This window comes from Neomonachus schauinslandi, chromosome 5 (assembly GCF_002201575.2).
Source record: "Neomonachus schauinslandi chromosome 5, ASM220157v2, whole genome shotgun sequence".
NCBI classification, from domain to species: domain Eukaryota; kingdom Metazoa; phylum Chordata; class Mammalia; order Carnivora; family Phocidae; genus Neomonachus; species Neomonachus schauinslandi.
In genome coordinates, this window is record NC_058407.1 from 62,234,459 (window position 1) to 62,250,081 (window position 15,623).

At 40.8% G+C, this 15,623-nt stretch overlaps 1 protein-coding gene across 7 annotated transcripts in view; it reads left to right on the forward strand.

Moving 5' to 3' along the window:
- The window catches only part of TFCP2 (transcription factor CP2), a 59,831-nt gene extending 50,577 nt beyond the window's left edge, over positions 1-9,254 (forward strand). For 2 of the 7 annotated variants that reach the window (XM_021704937.1, XM_021704941.1), the window contains 7 exons: positions 70-136; positions 533-626; positions 1,517-1,607; positions 4,253-4,365; positions 4,794-4,936; positions 7,246-7,297; positions 7,736-9,254. In XM_021704937.1, the coding sequence (XP_021560612.1) occupies positions 70-136; positions 533-626; positions 1,517-1,607; positions 4,253-4,365; positions 4,794-4,936; positions 7,246-7,297; positions 7,736-7,773 (598 nt within the window). In that variant the 3' untranslated portion in view covers positions 7,774-9,254. Of the gene's footprint in view, positions 1-69; positions 141-527; positions 627-1,516; positions 1,608-4,252; positions 4,366-4,793; positions 4,937-7,245; positions 7,298-7,735 lie in introns of all 7 variants that reach the window. The other 5 variants (XM_021704940.2, XM_021704942.1, XM_044914842.1 and 2 more) reach the window with 4 other exon arrangements.
- Positions 9,255-15,623: the final 6,369 nt, after the last annotated feature.

Consider the following 15,623-nt stretch of genomic DNA (forward strand, 5'->3'; position numbering starts at 1 on the left):
CTTACTGTGAGATGATGAACCCTAGTATGTGTCATGGACTCATCCTTTTCATTTTCAATATTTCCTTAGAAATGGTTCACCAAACCACCAGCCAGAGCCACCCCCTCCAGTGACAGATGTAAGTCTAAAGTTAAATGTAAGTTATTTGCAATGTCTACTAATACTTTGATAACTGTGCAGGTCATTAGAAATGTCCAACCTTTAAGGAATAATATTTATTCATTCATTAAACCGACGTTTATTGAATTTTGACTATGAACTAGACACTAACCTAGGGACCAGGGATGTGAAACAAGTTAATGCAGGACCCCTGCATTTAAAGAGCTCACAGTTTAGTAAGGAAGATAAGGATGGAATTCCATGGGCTTCTTGCATGGTCAGGGAAAGAATATTGATGAGGTATAAACAACTTCCAAGCAAACTAGGCCTGTCTGAGTGTGGGTGTGTTTAGCTCTATGTTACCTAATGATGTAAGAGATAAATCTCTTCAGTTACCAAAAAAAGAAAAAAAAATGCTTGCTTTCTCTTTCAGAACCTCTTGCCAACAACCACACCTCAGGAAGCTCAGCAGTGGTTGCATCGAAATCGTTTTTCTACGTTCACAAGGCTTTTTACAAACTTCTCAGGTTAAATTCATTTGTCCTTTTGTTTTTCCCAACACAGGATATTCCTTTACAGTCTAGGGCCTCCTAGTATCCATGTGAGGGTGTGTGTGTGTGTGTGTATACGTGTGTGAGAGAGAGAGAGAGAGGGAGGAAGGGAGGAAGGGAAGGAGAGATCTTCATGCATTTTTAGGATTAAGTGAATTTCATAGAACCCTTCAGATTTTCTCACCAGCGGCATCTGTGCTGTGAAATACTTAAAAAGAAAGACTTCTTAGTTTAAACTCACTTTAATTTAAAAATATTTATTCTATACAATACTTTTTAAAATGTATATTCCATACAGTATTTTATCAACGGCATTTGTAGGTAGTCTGAAATTTCCCCCTTGAAATCACTATATTGTATTTGCACGTTCCACTTTTATTAAGCACCTTCTGGGTACCAGGTATGGTAGGAATACACAAATGGGTAAGGCCTACCTTCTGATCATTCATCATCTAGTATAAAAACAAAAACCCGAATCAAACCTGAAAAAAATAAGGAAATCGTTGTGATGCAGTAGATAAGTGGTACGAAGCAGGGTATTGGGAGAGTGTCTGTGGTTAGGGAACATGTGTAATGCGTGAGGTAAATTTTGGGGCATAAGGAGGAGTCTGTTGGTTGGACAATAGAAGGATATTTCAGGGAGGAGGGACAGCGTGCTCATTAGACCTCATCAGTATGATGAAAGCATGGGGTTAAGTGGATCAGTGAATGGGGTGGCAGTTGAAGTGAGAGAGGAAACGGGCCAGGTCATGGAGAATTATGTACCATGCAAAAGATGATGAACTATAACATGACAGAGCCATTTCAGTGGTCATAAACAAAGACAGTCTTTGCCTTTATCACCCATTTTCTTATATTTATTCCAGGGGCAGATTTATTGAAACTAACTAGAGATGATGTGATCCAAATCTGTGGCCCTGCTGATGGAATCCGACTTTTTAATGCATTAAAAGGCCGGTATGTAATTAGTGTAAAAATATCAGTGAGGTTGAAATTCAAATGGATTTGGATTCAGGGACTCTTCATAGTACTCTTTGCACAGCTCACTACATCTTGTCGAAACATTCTTTTTGAATGCCAGCTATGTACCAGATAAATGAAGATGAAAAATATCTTTTCCTACAGTAGATCTAAGGAATTCCTCATGATATCCCATTTTTCATTTCTAGGTAGTTTTTTCATTTGATAAATACTCTGTATCCCTAATATGAGCCAGGTACTATTGTAGGCTCTGGGGATACATTGGTGAGAAAATAGACAAGGGACCCATTATTATGAGTTTACTTTCTAATGGGGGGAGAGATAAAAATATGAACAGTGAATATTTTCGATAGTGATAAGTGCTTTGAAGGAAAACCAAACAAACAAAAACAAGGTTATAACCTGTAGAGTACCCAGAATATGGTCAGGAAAGACCTCTCTGAGGCAGGGGTGTTTAAACTGAATTATGAGGGGCGCCTGAGTGGCTAAGTCATTGAGCGTCTGCCTTCGGCTCAGGTCATGATCCCAGGGTCCTGGGATTGAGTCCCATGTCGGGCTCCTTGCTCAGCGGGGAGTCTGCTTCTCCCTCTCCCACTGCCCCTGATTGGGTTCCCTCTCTAGCTATCTCTGCCTCTGTCAAATAAATAAATAAAATCTTTTTTTTAGATTTTTATTTATTTATTTGACAGAGAGAGACACAGTGAGAGAAGGAACAGAAGCAGGGGGAGTGGGAGAGGGAGAAGCAGCCTTCCCGGAGAGCAAGGAGCCCGATGCGGGGCTCGATCCCAGGACCCTGGGATCATGACCTGAGCCGAAGGCAGACGCTTAACAACTAAGCCACCCAGGCGCCCCAAATAAATAAAATCTTTAAAAATAAATAAATAAACGGAATTATCAGATGGATGGAAGCTATGGGGTCATATGAGGGAAGAGCACTCTAGGCAGGAGGAACAACAGGTGCAAGGGCCCTAAGTCCATTTTAACTGGGGAAGAGGTCATTCTTGAATTGGATAGGAACTACTTAAGTGTCCACTTACAAATTATAAAACAGAGTAACTTGTAGTCCCTATTTGGGATTTTCAGTTTCAAATAGGTAATAGGATTAATGGAAAAAACATACAGGTTAATGCCATAGAACCAAATGAGTGACTAAATAATGAAACAGATCGTGAAGTATTTTGTTTGGGTATATCACAAGAAATGTTGAGTCAGGTTGGCTCTAATCTTGGAAATTTTTAAAGAAAAGGAAAAATTCAGAGGTTGATGATTTGGAGAAAAAAGAATGGATCTTCATTTTTTTTTTTTAAGATTTTATTTATATGACAGAGAGAGAGGGACAGCGAGAGCAGGAACACAAGCAGGGGGAGTGGGAGAGGGAGAAACAGGCTCCCCGCTGAGCAGGGAGCCCGATGTGGGGCTCGATCCCGGGACCCCAGGATCATGACCTGAGCCAAAGCAGACACTTAACGACTGAGCCACGCAGGCGCCCAGAGGATCTTCATTTTTTTTAACATACTATTTATTTAAAAAGCATTTAAAGGGCGCCTAGGTGATGTAGTCAGTTAAGAGTCTGAGTCTTGATTTCAGCTCAGGTCATGATCACATGGTCATGAGATTGAGCCCCTCCTTGGGCTCCGCACTGGGTGTGGAGCCTGCCTAAGATTCTCTCTCTCCCTCTGCTCCTCCCCCAGCCCCCCCAAACACCTCCCAGCGGGGCTCTCCCCCCTCCGCCCCTGCTCATGCACGCATACATGTGCTGTCTCTTAAAAAATAAAAGAGCGTTTATTTATTTATTTTTAAAGATTTTTATTTATTTATTTGACAGAGATAGAGAGCACAAGTAGGCAGAGAGGCAGGCAGAGGGAGAGGGAGAAGCAGACTCTCCACTGAGCAGGGAGCCCGACGCGGGGCTCGATCCCAGGACCCTGGGATCATGACCCGAGCCGAAGGTAGACGCTTAACCGACTGAGCCACCCAGGTGCCCCATAAAAGAGCGTTTAAAAATAGGAATGAGATGATCAGATCAAGAGGTAATTGAATACTATTGTCTAAGAAGTAAGAAGAGACAGAAGGCTTAGGCTGCTTAGGAGAAGGTAATGAGGGAACTAAGATTCTCTGTTTTATAGTGGCGCTTCTAAGGAGAAGGTACATGTTGAGCCGGACCCATGCAGCAGCAGCTCATACGTTTCGAATATTTCTAACGTTTACATCAAGGATGATAAACTCAAGTGATCCTAAATGATAAACTCAAAGGCCACATGTAAATGTGCGACCGTCAAATCTGGGGTGTAGTGAAGAATGCATGGGTCAATGCAAGGAGAACAGCCAGTTGTTTTCTTGTAAGAATGAGGGCCTCAGATTGCCAGATCTGATTTTTCGAGAAAAGCCAAAATTGCAGAGGTTTGTATGATGTTGGAACGGATTCAGTCGAACTGTACGCACGCACGCGCGCACACATCCACCCCAGTGGAGAGCTAATGAAGCAGCAAATGAGCTTCCTTGGCCCGCGGGCTGCCAGTTTGCAACTCTGCCCTCTAGTGCTAACCCAGACACACAGGTTCTCCCTTAAAATGTGCTTCCCGCGAAGACCCTGAGACTAACAGCTTCGCTTTCCTCCTCAGGATGGTGCGGCCAAGGCTAACCATTTATGTTTGTCAGGAGTCCTTGCACTTGAGGGAGCAGCAGCAGCAGCAGCAGAAGCGTGAAGATGGAGACTCAAATGGTACTTTCTTCGGTAGGTCCTTCTGGACAGGCCAGGACACATACTGAGGCGAGGGGAGGAGATGACGTAGGAGCCTGTGCGGTGGGAATGCCTCAGACAGCAGAGTGCACATTTGCCAGAATAATGGTAATTGCTCACATTTATCGAGTTCCTCCCAGAGACCGGGCACTATGCTCAGCACGTTTACATGCTTTACTTTTTACAACTGGTGTGTCTTCTTTGCAGTACCTTTATTGTTCTCACCAACGTGTAGGTGAGGAAAATGAGGCTCAGGGACGTTAAGTAACTCACCCCAGTCACACAGCTAGCAGGTGGCCGAGCCAGAATTTGAACTCAGGCAGTCTGTGAGTCCTTTAGAAGAGCGGGCATTCCTAGTGACTGGGTTACCTTTAAGAGCAGAGAAGCCTGTATTGACTCCCTTTGCTCTGTCCCTCTTGCAGTGTACCACGCCATCTATCTAGAAGAACTGACAGCTGTTGAACTGACAGAAAAAATTGCTCAGCTCTTCAGCATTTCCCCTCGCCAGATCAGCCAGATCTACAAGCAGGGGCCAACAGGAATCCATGTGCTCATTAGCGATGAGGTAGATTTTCAGCGCAGCTCAATCACCACATGCCAGTTTGTCAGGGCGTGTGACAGGAGCAAGGGCCGTCCTCCTGGGGTACAGGCTGCGCTTACGAGACCAGGGCTTTTCAAATGTTTTTGCTTGCTGACTTTCTAACCACGTATCCCCCTTGCACATTTTTAGGTTGACTTAAATTTTTTTTTGTTTTAAGTTTAAATAGTTGCAAAATATGTCATTCCTGGGCATATTATATAACCTTTAAAAAGGAAATGGTTACATCACTATTCTAACTATATTTCATGTAACCTAAATAGAAGAATGATGTAATACCACCATCACTGTCTTAAAAAATACATGAATATACTTTTCTTTAACAGAGTTTTTATGTCATTTCTTTGTTTCCTTGAACTCCTGTTTCCATTCACTTCTCCCATAGAATTTTATCTTGCCATAACCTGTTTTTATGCTCAAACATCTTTTATTAATTATCTTACCATATTTCTTTGAAACAACTTTGCTTCAACTTAAGAATTTGTTTCAATAAAAATTTAAAAATGATTTCTTCTGAATAGAATGATCACCATAATTATATAATCAATAAACATAAGTGTATTATATGTTTTGATAAATTTTTAAACATTAAGAAAAATGTATTAGAAGTCTGTCTATTAATGAGATGGATGGGATTGTCTGATTCCCTACCCACCCACCCTGCCCACATTAATTCATGTATAGATGAATACTCTCTACTGATTTTTTTTTTTTTTAAAGATTTTATTTATTTATTTGAGACAGAGAGAATGAGAGAGACAGAGAGCACATGAGAGGGGGGAGGGTCAGAGGGAGAAGCAGGCTCCCCGCCGAGCAGGGAGCCCGATGCGGGACTCGATCCCGGGACTCCAGGATCATGACCTGAGCCGAAGGCAGTCGCTTAACCAACTGAGCCACCCAGGCGCCCCTACTCTCTACTGATTTTTATTTTTTTTATTCTTTTATTATTTTTTTTTAAAGATTTTATTTATTTATTTGAGAGAGAGAGAATGAGAGAGAGCACATGAGAGGGGGGAGGGTCAGAGGGAGAAGCAGACTCCCCGCCGTGCAGGGAGCCCGATGCGGGACTCGATCTAGGGACTCCAGGATCATGACCTGAGCTGAAGGCAGTCGCTTAACCAACTGAGCCACCCAGGCGCCCTCTACTGATTTTTAGAATGAAATAGAGTTCAGCACCACTTCCGTTCTGTTTTATCCCCCTAGATTAATAATGCTAAGGAGTCTAATTAATTGACAGACAGGAATGGATGGAATTTTTTATAAAAACATCACTGGATTTTTTTTTTTTTTTGAACTTTGGAGTTAGGTGCCAAAAGTTATATAGTGATGTCACAAAGAATTACTTTGACAGTTTGTGATTAGGTCAGTCTTCAGTTCTGGTGTAAGGAAAGAATTAGAAACATGTGGCTCACAAAATACTTTGTTACCCAGTCATTAAAGTTCACATTAACGGTCACACTTTGGCATCCTGGAGGTTTTTGTACCCTGGGGCAGGGCATCTTGGTAGGATTCCAGGAGGGTGAAACTTATGCCTTTATTTTATTATTATTATTTTTTTAATTTTTATTTTATTTTTATTTTTTTTTAAAGATTTTATTTATTTGACAGAGAGAGAGATAGCGAGAGCAGGAGCACAAGTGGGGGAGTGGGAGAGGGAGAAGCAGGCTTCCCGCTGAGCAGGGAGCCCGATGGGGGACTCGATCCCAGGACCCTGGGATCATGACCTGAGCCGAAGGCAGACGCTTAACGACTGAGCCACCCAGGTGCCCTGCCTTTATTTTATAAAATGGGGAGGGGAGTTTAGAAGGGAAAGTGGGTAGGGAAAACCAAAGAGGTTCTCAGGCAGTTTTGGGAGATGAAGACCTGGAAGTCGGTTCTCCCGAATGGGCCTACCAGTGTCCGTGTACTCTTGCAACATCTTGGGGTTAATCAGGAAAATGCATCCTATAATTTTAAGATCAGTTGTTTTAGACTGCTTAGCTTTTATTTTATTTTATTTATTATTTATTTATTTATTATTTTTTTTAAAGTAGGCTCCAAAGCCCAACATGGGGCTTAAACTCACAACCCTGAGATTAAGAGTCACATGCTCTAGCAACTGAGCCAGCCAGGCGCCCCTAGACTGCTTAGCTTTTAAAACTTAAAAACTGAACGCGAGAAAACAAAACAAAGGATTATTTTTCCCTTAAGTCCAGTATAATAAAAAGCCATATAGTCTAAATAAATGCAGCAAACCCAAGTTTTTAATAATTAGCAACTTTTCTTGCTTTTCTCAGATGATACAGAACTTTCAAGAAGAAGCCTGTTTTATTCTGGACACAATGAAAGGTAATAAAATAGGACAGATGCCTCTCTAAGGAGTTTAAGAGATTTTTTTTTATGATTTACTTCTCTGAGGAGAGAGGGAAAATATCAACCACCATATTTGAGGCAGAGAAAGTGATATCTTTGGAGATTGTTTCTTTGTATGAATTGGCTTCTTGCCATTATCAGAATAGACAAAGTGTAACTGATGACTCTGCCATTCTCTCCCACCTTCCGTGGACAAATGAGGAAATGAAGGCATGTTGTTTTTATAATGCATATTTATTGTAAGTATTTTGTGGTAATAAATATGTTGCGCTTTGTCCTGCTGGGGTTTTTTTTTTTTTTTTCCCCCTTCTCAAAAGATCCTTACCATGTTTTGTTTTGTTTTTTTCTCCTACTGTGTTTTAGAGGTGACTAAAGATTATTCTCTCTCTCTCTCTCTTTTTTTTTTTTTTACAGCAGAAACCAATGATAGCTATCATATCATACTGAAGTAGGTGCCGGGCATTCCGTCCTCAGTGGCCGCTGCCTCCTTCACCCCTTGGAAGCTTCCCTCTCGCAGGGAGTCACTCGCTAATGGAGATTGGAAGGTCTGCGGGAACCTGACCCATCTGACTGTGTGTGGGGGAGTCCAGGCCATGGAGGCAGAATCCCAGCCATCTGTTGGCCCAAGCTCTTGTGGCACACAGATTATTGCCCAACATGCATTTCTGCAGCTGTGGTTTCTTAGTTAAAATTTATGGACGCTGTTGTCGTTGAATATCATTAGAAACTCCACACCATTTAGGGTGTTTGTAGGGCATAATGATGATGAGAATTGTGTGATGTTTCATGGAAAGATGTTAAAGTTTGTGATATGGAGCCATGTAATTTTTTTCTAATATAAAAATGAACATCTATATTCCTAAGACTAGATCCTCAGTCTCTTTTGCATCATACATACTGGCTTTTGCCACAGTCGGCCCCTGAACACCTCACCAAAGAGGAGAAATACAGAGAGGTAGAATAGAATTTTTCTTTTGGTCGCCCTGTAATACCAAGACTAATCGTAATTTTAGCTAACATTTACTGAGCATTTACTTGTGCCTCATAGTGTGATAAATTCTTTAAGTGGATTACCTTGTTTAACTCCTCTTTAATGATCCTCTATGAAGTAGGTAATAATGATCCCTAACGAAGGTGAGGACATGGAGACACAGAGTGGCTAAGGAGCTTGCTGGGCGACAGGCAGCTAGCAAGCAGTGTTGCTGAAACCCAAACCTGGGCAATCTGGCTCGTTTTACCCGCCAGCCACGATGCCACCCTTGCAATACCCTGTGCTTGCTGCCGTCTCTGACCGTAGCTCTGCCGGCTGATAGGACGCAACACCACGTGACAGTTGGGGAAGCAACCACTGACAGGCACAAACCACACTGAAATAATGATGAACAAATCAAGAGCTACAAAAACCGAGAACATAACGTGTTTTGAAGCATCATCAGTTATCAGATTCACAGACTCTGAAGTGGTGAAAATGAGGGGTCATCTGGAACTCCCCATATTCACTGTTCTTGAATGAGCTTCTCAAACTATTTATTCATGAGTTTGGCTAGCCCCTGCTTTCTCTTTCCCCTCTCTGCGTCTTTCCTTGGTATAGGAAGTTCTTTTACTCATGTAGTGTTCTTTTATATAAGCTTTATGAGAAATTCATTCCTATCCCAGTCACACTCTTCCCATTTATTTTAGTTCTTCAAGAGTGTGTATGTGTGTGTCTGTGCGTGTGTGTGTGTGCGTGTGCAAACGTGTAAGACTATGGGTTGTCTTTTTTCACATGTAGAGTTTTATCCAGAAATCCCTTTACACATTATGTTGAGGAGAAAAAAGATAATGTTCAAAGATTCTGTAATGGATTTGGATCTGTGCGTGTGTGTTTTTAAAGCATTTGATAAAGTTTAAATGTTTTTATACAGAGAATTTTGTTCATTAAAATCAACCTACAACATGGTCTGATTTCTTTTGGTTTGAAACAAATTGAAGACTTTGAAACTGGAAAGTGAAGTCAAGTGACTTTTAAAAACTGACCTGGGTAACTTGACATTATTAGGCCAAAATACTTTTTAAATGAAAATATTGATTACCAGATGTCCCTGTTTCAGAAGAGGGGCATTTCTGGTTGTATTAAGTTCCTGGGACTGTTCTCAGTTTCAGAGAAGTCAGTTCTCTCCTCAGTAGGCTGCTATTAGTTTTTTGGTTTTGGTTGTTTTTGTTTTTTTATTATTCTGTCTGAATATTAGGCTGGGAGGGTTGGACTAGATAACCTTTAAGGTCCCTTCTGAATCTGTGACTCTTCTTTACTGCAAATGATATATAGAAATCTTTTAAATATATTTACCACAAATTATAGTTACTAATTTACTTAAGGTTAGAGTTTTTTCAGAGTAGTCTTGAAATTTATTATAGAAAAAAATATATACATATATTTAGAAATTATAGGGGCACATGCACGACTCAGTCAGTTGGGCATCCAACTCCTGATTTTGGCTCAGGTCATGATCTCAGGGTCATGAGATCGAGCCCAGCATCAGCATCGGGCTCCATGCTCGGCAGGGAGTCTGCTTGAGATTCTCTCTCTCTCCTTCTGCCCCTGCCCACCCCTGCTTGTGCACTCTCTCTCTCTCTCTCAAATAAATAAATCTTTTTAAAAAAGAAATTAATTTATACAAGTTTGCAATCACAGATCCTAAATTAACCAGAAAATTGTTTAGGCTTTCTTTAGCTCCAAAAAGTATAGCGCCAATGCTATACAATTGGTAAGAATTGGTATAGTGATAGAACATTGCGATTATTCCACTTGCTTTTACGAATCACATCTATTTACTATTACTGATCCTTTCAGTTAAATGAAAATTTTAAACTAGCTTTTTTATTATCAAAATATACACAAAATGATAAACTCAAACAATAAAGAGGGGTATAACTTTTCCTTCTTACCTCCTAGTCCCACTCTAAAGAGATAATCATTTTAGAACACCCCCCATCCCTCTCCCTCCCTCCCTCTCTCACACACAGACAAATACTCAGATGGGCTCATGTTACACTAATGGTCTCCAATTTGCTTTTTGTATTTAACATCTTGAACATCTTTCTATTATTAGAATTTATAGTTCTACATCATTCTTTTTAAAGATGGCCATTCCCTATAGATGTTTAGGTTAAGTGCATTTGAAAATGCATCTTCATAAGTTTTTTGCATGTGCCTCTAAGATATATTCCTAGAAGTAAGATTTACTGGATTTTATCTTTTTAACAATGTGCCAGTTGATATTTATTATTATTATTATTTTTTAAGGATTTTATTTATTTTTTGACGGAGAGACAGCAAGAGAGGCAACACAAGCGGGGGGAGTGGGAGAGGGAGAAGCAGGCTTCCCGCAGAGCAGGGAGCACGATGTGGGGCTCAATCCCAGGACCCTGAGATCATGACCTGAGCCGAAGGCAGATGCTTAATGACTGAACCACCCAGGCGCCCTGCCAGTTGATATTTAAAATGAGTAGATAGTTAAATGGTTTTATTAGAGTGAGGGTATTTGAGAGCGAGAACGGTTAGATTTAGACCCTCCTGAGAAGTGGAGTAGGCTCCTATTTGAGTATTGTGTGTACTGTTCCCTTGAAGGGGTAGGTTTTATCTAGAAGAATCAGCTATATAAAGACTTAATAGTTAAAAGGGAGTTATTGGGAAATAAAAGGAGGGGATAGGTCATTGCAGGACTCCAAGGATTAAGTACTAGTCATAACAGAAATATGACTATTAAATAATAAGACTGTCCAATATTATGGCCTAGTAAGAATGTTTACCCACATAAATGATTTATTCAGGAAGCTATTTAAAGGGAGGGGAAATGGAAATGGTCATAGTGCCTGGAAAGAGAGTACAGTACATCAAATACAAGACAACCAGAACCTGGGAGACCGGAGAAAGGTCCACATAAGGGGGCAGATACTCTGATTCCTGAACATCAGGCACAGTCAGGCACTAGGTAGCTGTGAGGGGTAGAGTGTGATCTCACCACTGGGTTGAAGGAGCATAGGGAAGCTTGGTGAGTGAAGAAGCCTTGGCAAAATGGAACTGGTCCTTTCTAATTTATGCCTAATGGAGGAGTGTTCTGAAAACCTTTGTCCTCAAGTATTCTCAGCAAGTCTTGTCTTTTTTTTTTTTTTTTTTTAAGATTTTATTTATTTGACAGAGCATGCACAAGCAGGGGAGTGGCAGGCAGAGGGAGAAGCAGGCTCCCCGCTGAGCAAGGAGGCTGATGCGAGGTTCAATCCCACGACCCTGGGATCATGACCTGAGGCGGAGGCAGACACCCAACTGACTGAGCGACCCAGGCACCCCTCAGCAAATCTTTTGGACAGGGTTGTTGCAGAGATTGGGGCTGTCTTTTAAACTACTGTGAAGGGTTGAATGAAGGTTCAGCGTTTGGTTTTGAAAGTAACACAGATTTGGGGTGCAAATATTTGAAGTCAAGACTGAACTTATCCCTCTTCACTGTAGCTTTTTTCTCTAGCCAATACCTAACAATTCCAGATAGCTTGATCGGAGAGCTGAAGTTGAGCCGTTTTATCATTTTACTGAATTGTTCTGCTTCTTTGGCTGTGGATGGTTCCTCTATAGGAATTTGATCTGTTTGTGGCCTCTACTGGTCTGTTATGAGAACTCCAGTCTCAATAGGAATGGCACAAATGCCCCACCTAGCTGCATCATTTATGTACAAATTCATACAGAGTATCCTGCATCATTCTTCCGCTTCTCCTTAAAATGATCTATGTTCTCAGTTGTAGGCTACGGCTTTCCCTAAAGCTAGAATATTTATTTTCTGTTTGTGGTTAAATTTTTGTTTCATTATACAAGCTCTAAGGTTTAAATGAGGAAGAATTTACTACCACTGCAAAATGGAATGGAAAAAAGATGCTCTATGTGACATCAGCATCTGTTTTTCTTTTTCTGACTTAATATTTTATTTCTCCTTCTTGCTTCGTTTAATGACCTTGTATTTTACCTTTGACCTTAAACGTCCCTCTATTTCCACTTCCTCCTCTTTTTCTTCATCTTTCCTTTTCACTTCTAGATCTCCTCTGTGTTCTTACGAACACAGGCCTAATCAACAAACTGTACCTAAGTCTAGCATTTGCATTCTCAAATTCAGAGGTTTAAAAGTTCTATATGAATTTAAATTTTCAATTGGATTAATGTAAATTATAAGGAAACTTGCTATTTAAAAAACACTATTGTACTTACATTATTGTACTATTTTGTACTGTGTGGGCTCTTTGGGGGCATGAGTACTAACCAGTCTCTCACATGGAATCTGTGTTTTCATATATTTGTGTAAGATGAGGTAAACATTCCTCATTTTAATTGCTACAGATTCCTGTTTTTTTCCTGAACTCTAATGACCGATTTTTTATTTATCTTTCCCTACACATCTTTAAAACTTTGCGTCAGACTTCCATTCACTTCCTTTAGGCTTATTAAGCTTGCCCTCGCTAAACTCACCCCCGCACTCAACCCCCTTAAACCTGATTGTTATTTTGCTTTTTTAAATAGGGTGTGTATTGTGCACATATATAGATCAATTTGTGTGTGTCCTTTTTGAAATCTTACTGAAGCATACAGCTTCTTCATTGTTTGTGCCTTTAAATTGCTGTGGCACTTTTCCCCAGATTTGTGCATACTGATCTCTTTGTTGTTGTGCAACCAGTCACAAAGAAGTGCCTACCTCTCTAGATTTGGATTATAATTAAATGTAAATTAGTAAAGTAATGTCAACCTCAGGGCTAAATCTACAGGTTAACTCTTTTTCTCTAAGACGTTTAGCACATAGTATCACCTGACCTATTAATTTTCAACCGCCCCCCCCCCCCCGCCCCCCCCCCGAGAGTGTATTCTTGTTTTGGTGGTAAAGAATAGTTGATACAGTATATACTTTGGTGTCAGATAAGTCTCTGTTCAAATCTTGCTCTTCCTAGATGTGACCTTGGACAAAATATTCTCTTAAACCTCAACTTTCTCATCTTAAAAAGGAGATCATACTTAATTCATACGATTGTTTGGGAGATTAAAAAGGATATTGAGTATAAAACACAGTTTTGTATTTAGTACCCTTATCCAATTGCTCAATAAATTTAGGATTACAAAATCACCTCTATGTGTAGGGACATAACTGCAAGACAGATTTGTAAGCTGCCCAAGACATAAAATCTGAACTTTGGTTTTCATATGTCTTTTCTTCCTGTTCTGCTTTGACATTTTTCTCCCTAAAACAAACCACCCATTCGTGAGTTGTGTATTCTGAGCTGGTTCATACATATGTTACAGTGTGGTTTGGAACAAAGCAGTAACATTTAGATTTAGACATCAAAGGCTATTAGCATTTCTTTTCACTTTGTTTTTGTAGTTTCTATTCTGCATTTGAGCTTCCTGGTCATTTGCCCTCTATAGGCTCTGCTTAGGCAGGGGGCAGAATTGCAATTATGGGCAAACTGGCACTATTACTTATCTAGTGATTCTACTAAGACAATGAAATGTGGTGAATAAGTGACTCTGTGATATGTAGTTGTGATGTTTGTTACAGGTCCAGGTGATCTCCTGACTGATACAGAGCTTATTGCCAAATTGGATTCTACTGTGTTCTCAAAGGGTGTGCTAACTTTGGTTTGGCTATCTTCTAATTTGGTGTCATTAACCTACTAATCGTGGGCATTGAGGCTGATGGTACCCTGATGAATTTCTGTGACTCAAACTGTGGATGCGTGGGCATATGAGACACTTTTTTAGCCTAACCAACATGGCCTTTTGGCTATTATTTTATAATTCCGCTCACTGATTCTATAGAGTTGTCTGGGGCTTTCTCTTTTTGTTATGTGTGTGTCCAGGAAAGACAGAATCATGAACATTTACATAGCACTGACTATACTGTAAACATACTATATTAACTATTTAATGTTCATGAAACCCTATGAAATTCATACTGTCCTCCCCATTTTGCAGATGAGGAAGCTAAGGCACAGGGAAGTTACATACCTTGCCAAGGGTCATACTACAACTGAGTGGAGGGATGGGTTTGTATTCAGGCAGTCTGGCTCTGGATTACATGTTATATCGTACCTAAATTTCAGCAGATAGGGAGATGATCAGTGCATGGTACGCTAAGGACTGCTTTTTTGTGATCTGCTTTTTCATCTCGCACTGTTGTTTCCTGGCCTCATGGAGCCTCTGATGTCACCTAGGTGAGAGGACTGGAATCTTTGGCATTTTGTCCAAGTTAGCCTACTTCTCAGTTCATAAACTGAGATGGCTTGGTAACCAGCAGATCTGGCTCCATAGTTCGTGGTTGCCGTGAAAAGTACACTAGGCTATGGAACCAGCCTGAGTTTAAGTCCTGCCATCCATCCAATAAATATCCAGTAAATATCTAGTGAGTTCCTAAATGTCAAATATCAGGCTTTGTACGGGGTGCATGATACAGTAAACAAAGCAATTCCTTGCTGTCATGGAATTTAGTCAAGTGAGAGAAGACTGAAAAATATACATCAGGTGGTAAATGCTAAGAAGATATATAAGCCAAGGGGATAGAGACTAAGGGGAAGCACCATTTTAGAAAAATGGTTAAGGAAAATCTGATACGGGGACATTTGAGCAAATAATTAAGTGATGGAGTAGGTATGTGGCCTGCTAGGGAAAAGGCCCTGAGGTGAGAGCTCGATCGTTGAAGGAACTGCAAGGAGGCCAATGGGCCAATGTAGTTAAAACGGAATACAGGAGGGGAAAAGTAGAAGGAAACAAGATGGATGACAGGGTGGGGGGTGGTGAGGGTAGTAGGGAGAGGGGATGTACCTACCTATATGTGGTAGAGCCTTATAAGTCAAAGAAGAGACCTATACTCGTATTCTGAGTGAGACCGGAAGCCGAGGCTGGGTGTCCTTGACAAATGACATGTAACTTCTGACTTCTGAGTCTTCGTTTATCCCATCTTAAAAATGAGTTGCAAAGTTGTGAAGATCAGAGATCATGTAAGAATATTTTTGATAGGAAACACATCAACCAGTCAATACGTATTACGGTAACTCAATACATTGTATTTTCTTCTCTATACCTTGGGCAGGCTGCAGCATGTTATGCTGCTTAAGACGAAGCTCCCATGGGCGAGCATAAGGGGGATTATGTTCTTTAGGCATCCGAGTGTGGTCCTGGCGAAAGGAAAAGGGGAGTTTTAGAGGCAGATTCGTTTGGTCATTTAAGATCTGTGGCTGAGGCTGTCCCCCTTCCTGTTCAAAGGGCTGCAGCGGCGCCAAACTCGCTTTCCCAGGT